Source organism: Rhinopithecus bieti, unplaced genomic scaffold (genome assembly GCF_001698545.2).
Source record: "Rhinopithecus bieti isolate Rb0 unplaced genomic scaffold, ASM169854v2 scaffold_13029, whole genome shotgun sequence".
Lineage (NCBI taxonomy): Eukaryota > Metazoa > Chordata > Mammalia > Primates > Cercopithecidae > Rhinopithecus > Rhinopithecus bieti.
The window spans coordinates 3,317,841-3,322,481 of record NW_016807982.1 but is presented as its reverse complement, the minus strand read 5'-3'; the positions used below and the strand labels follow the sequence as shown (position 1 = coordinate 3,322,481).

Here is a 4,641-nt window from a genome sequence, read left to right as displayed (position 1 = left end):
AGCATGAGAATGACTTTCACCACATAGAGACTTGTAATCTTATGTAGTCAAATCTGTCACGTCTTTTCTTATACTGCTTCTGGGTTCCCTGTCACACTTAGAAACACATCTCTTCCAAAAATTACAAAAAAAATTTTTAACTTTGTCTTCCATGTTTGTATCTTTTTTTTTCTTTTTTTGAGACGGAGGTTTGCTTTTGTTGCCCAGGCTGGAGTGCAATGGCGCGATCTCGGCTCACGGCAACCTCCGCCTCCCGGATTCAAGCGATTCTCCTGCCTCAGCCTCCAGAGTAGCTGGGATTACAGGCGCCCGCCACAACGCCCCGCTAATTTTGTATTTTTAGTACAGACGGAGGTTTCTCCATGTTGGTCAGGCTGGTCTCGAACTCCCGAGCTCAGGTGATCCTCCCGCCTTGGCTTCCCAAAGTGCTGGGATTACAGGCGTGAGCCACTGCGCCCGGCCGATTCTTACATCTTTAACCCAACCATATACTATTTTTGTGAAGGATGGAAGTAAGGCTCCCCTCAAGTTAATTTTTCTCCAATCTGGCTTGCAGGAAAGGGGTTTCTGAGGGGATTTTACCGAGTAACGTAGGGAAACGGCTGCCTGCCGACCTACCCCTTTTTGACACCCACACGTGCTCGGCACCTTACATACACTGCGTGATTTTATCCTAAAGCGAGTTTTTAAATCCCAGTGTGTAGACAGAGAAACTGGGCGTCACATAATGTAAGTGACCTCCACAGTCCGCATCGGAACAGACCTGGACGATCCCAGACACAAGCACTGAGCACAAGGAACCCGGCGCCGCGCCCGCTTTCCAACCTCTCGCGACAGTTGTACGTCATCCGAGAGCGCCGTGGAAGTCGCGCAGCCGGCGTCGCGCCAATCTTCGCTCGTAGGTGCTGTCTCACCGGTGAGACCTGGAAGTCGGCGGGTCTCGCGTTTTGTCGGACCTGCAGCCCCTGGCCTCTTGCCACCATGGAGTACCTAATCGGTATCCAAGGCCCCGACTATGTCCTTGTCGCCTCCGACCGGGTGGCCGCCAGCAATATTGTCCAGATGAAGGACGGTGAGAGGAAGCCCGGGAGGCCCCGCGAGGCCTGGGGTGTCGGGGCGGCCAGAGGGAGTTTGTCGGGGGTTGAATGTGTACCACGGAGGATCGAAGAGGTGGAAGCCGGCCTGCCCCGCCCATACTTACTTAATTAATTAATTTATATTTTTCGAGATAGGAGTTTCGCTCTTGCTGCCCAGGCTCTAGTGCAATGGCGCTATCTCGACTCACCACAATCTCACTCTCCTGGGTTCAAGCGATTCTCGTGCCGCAGCCTCCCGAGTAGCTGGTATTATAGGCATGCGCCACCACACCCGGCTAATTTTTATATTATTAGTAGAGATGGGGGTTTCTCCATATTGGTCGGGCTGCTCTCGAACTTCCGACCTCAGGTGATCCGCCGTCTCGGCCTCCCAAAGTGCTGGGATAACAGGCTTGAGCCGCCGTGCTCGGCTTTTTTTTTTTTTTTATAATAACGGAAGAAACAGGCAGACAAGTCTGGGACCTTGGCATTTGCTCCTCCCGGGCTCCTAGGTCAGTGCTCTGCTCTGGCCTTCGCTAAATGCTTCTTGCTTGGTGAGAGTTGCCTAAAGGGAATCTGTTTATAAATGTTTAAGCGCCTGCCCAGAACCTGGCTCTTTAGATCCCCGAATCTCTTATAAAAAGTTTCCTGTTGTCGCTAGTAACGAGGTTAGTTTGTTGGCGACATAAGGTGGGATCCTGGGGACAGTCAGACTGTGGTAACAGAAGCTTGTCATTTTCCTTCCGCTGCCCGTATCTCCCCTTGGCTCCCGATTCTTCTTTTTCAGCTTTCCAGGGCAATGGCTGCCAGGTTTTCCTTATATTTAAGTAGTTAGTTAATGGAGTTAGGAGATTGGAGCCCTGTCATTTATTTGCCTTATGACTTTGATTAAGTTATTTCGCAGTGCTCAGATTTCCTCATCTTTAAGATTAGCAATACCAAACTCACAGACTTGTCGGGAGGATTGCGTAAATGAGTTATGCGCAAATCCTTCTCACTAGACAGGTACTTAATAATACTAAGCATACACAGGTGCCCAAACATTTGTCAAATGAACATTAAGTCATCTGAACCAAAGCTTAATACTTTTTCAACAGTAGCACGTCTTTGATCAATTAAGGAAAACAAACTTAGATTCTGCAGGAAAAACAACCAAAATCTTCTTAAAATTATGTGTTGAGTAATTTACTATAGAGAGACGGTATAGTATAGTAGTTAGGGGCAAAATATCTGGACTCACTGCATAGGTTGAACCCAGGTTCTGCCGCATGTGACCTGAAGCAAATTTCTCCAACTCCGTACCCTAAAGCTAGCATCCATAAGGTGGTGATGTAATAGCACCTATCTTAAAAGGTTAATGAATTGATGTAAATCGCTTAACACAGCACCTGATACTTTATGAAATATGATGATTAGTTTGTAGAAGTTTTGTTTGTAAGCTAGTCCTCCCAAAGGAGTGAATTTGTTTTGAGAGTAAATTTGTCCATTATTTTGAATACTGAGGTCTTTGACAAGCAAGTGATTTTAGCATTAAGTCGTGTCTAGGTAGAACAATAATCATTACCTTTACAGGTCTTTTGTTTCATCCCAAAAATGTATGTGAAATCACATTGAGAAGAAGAATATTCTTCTGTCGCCCAGGCTGGAGTGCAGTGGCGCGATCTCGGCTCACTGCAAGCTCCGCCTCCCGGGTTTACGCCATTCTCCTGCCTCAGCCTCTCGAGTAGCTGGGACTACAGGCGCCCGCCATCTCGCCCGGCTAGTTTTTTGTATTTTTTAGTAGAGACGGGGTTTCACCATGTAGACCAGGATGGTCTCGATCTCCTGACCTCATGATCCACCCGTCTCGGCCTCCCAAAGTGCTGGGATTACAGGCTTGAGCCACCGCGCCCGGCCGAGAAGAAGAATATTCTTTAAGCCTACTTATGTACACAGTACTTTTAGTCATTATAGGGGATGCAGTATATTACTTATAACCCATAGAAGAGTCCAAGAATTAAGAAAACAAGGAAATGAATACTGCAAGTTGATTTTATATGATAAAAGAAGTATTACTAGTTAGTATTGGGTTGGTTTTTAAATTAATGAGTTCAAGAGGAAATCCTAAGTAATAAAAGAAAGATCACTATGGTGTGGGAGAAAGATGAATTTGAGTTAGTTCTTGAAAAATAGTTGGAAATAATTGCACTCCACACATTCTGATTTTCCCTATAGTCTTTCCTGGTATAAAAACATTTATAATATAAATTTTAGTATTGTATGATGACTTATTTATTTATTTTTGAGATGGAGGCTCGCTCTGTCACCCAAGCTGGAGTGCAATGGCGCGATCTTGGCTCACTGTGACCTCCGCCTCCTGGGTTCAAGCTATTCTCCTGCCTCAGCTTCGCCAGTAGTTGGGATTACAGGCCCCCGCCACCACGTCCCGCTAATTTTTGTATTTTTAGTAGAGACGGGGTTTCACCAGGTTGGCCAGGCTGGTCTCAAACTCCTGACCTCAGGTGATCCACCTGCCTTGACTTCCCAAAGTGCTGAGATTATAGGCATGAGCCACTGTGCCCGGCTGTATGATGACTTTTTTCTAATCATTCATTTCATGATGGAGCTTGTTTAGAGTAGGCAAAAATGCTGAAAAAATAATAACCTTCTGGGACTCCTTTCTCCAAGTTTAAATGATAATACAACTTCTAATCAATTGTCCAGTATATCACTTTGTAGAAACATTTTGATACTAGAGAGTAGACATTTGCTGAGGACTGTCACCTTATTAAGCGGTACCAACTTGTGGTTTGCTTATGTGCTGCATTTCATGTCTCTTCTCTTGGCCTATGTAGAATTGCTTTTAAGTTACTCGGAGTACTCCAGCCCACACAGAATTCTCTCTTTTCTGAATTCCTATAGCATGTATGATCTGAACTACATTATCTAACACTGAGTATCGTAATATTGGACATGTATAGAATTCATTAGTTTTTCTCCCTTATGAGTTAGACAGGGGTAAGTGACGTTATTAACATTTCACACATCTGGAAACTGGGGCTTAGAGAGGACAAGTCATTTGCGGAAGTTCAGGGTGCCAAGTCCACGTCATAACCAAGGTCTCTTGGATTCTAGTCCGGTAGGTTTTCCACAGTATGACATGCTAGTGTTCATTTTCCACAGTATGACATGCTAATGTTCATTTTCCACAGTATGACATGCTAATGTTCATTTTCCACAGTATGACATGCTAATGTTCATTTTGTTGTCCATTTGTTTCCTGTATGTGGGTCTTGTAAGTTCCTTGTCAAGAATCAGAAATTCCCCAGAGCTACACAGGCAGGTTCCTGTACAACTCAGGGGTCTCTTAGTATCTATCTCTTGTGTTTTCATTAAATATGTTGCCTTCTGCTACTCATTGGACATAGTGTTTAAAAAACATTTTTGGCCTTGTATTAAGCTAATTTTAAAACTGAACAGGTTACTGCCTAGATTTTTAGCCTTTCTTCTAAGTGTGACATAAGTTCTTTGTAAGCAAGCTCCCCCCTCAAATAAAAATAGCTTTTTTCTTATTATAATAATATTG

General features: G+C 44.5%; 1 protein-coding gene across 2 annotated transcripts in view; it reads left to right on the top strand.

Moving 5' to 3' along the window:
* The first annotated feature begins 576 nt into the window (after positions 1-576).
* PSMB2 (proteasome 20S subunit beta 2) overlaps positions 577-4,641 on the top strand; it is a 39,202-nt gene continuing 35,137 nt past the window's right edge. Inside the window, exon 1 of one of the 2 annotated variants that reach the window (XM_017884475.1) lies at positions 577-1,072. In XM_017884475.1, the coding sequence (XP_017739964.1) occupies positions 982-1,072 (91 nt within the window). In that variant the 5' untranslated portion in view covers positions 577-981. The remainder of the gene's footprint in view (positions 1,073-4,641) is intronic. The other variant, XM_017884476.1, reaches the window with a different exon arrangement.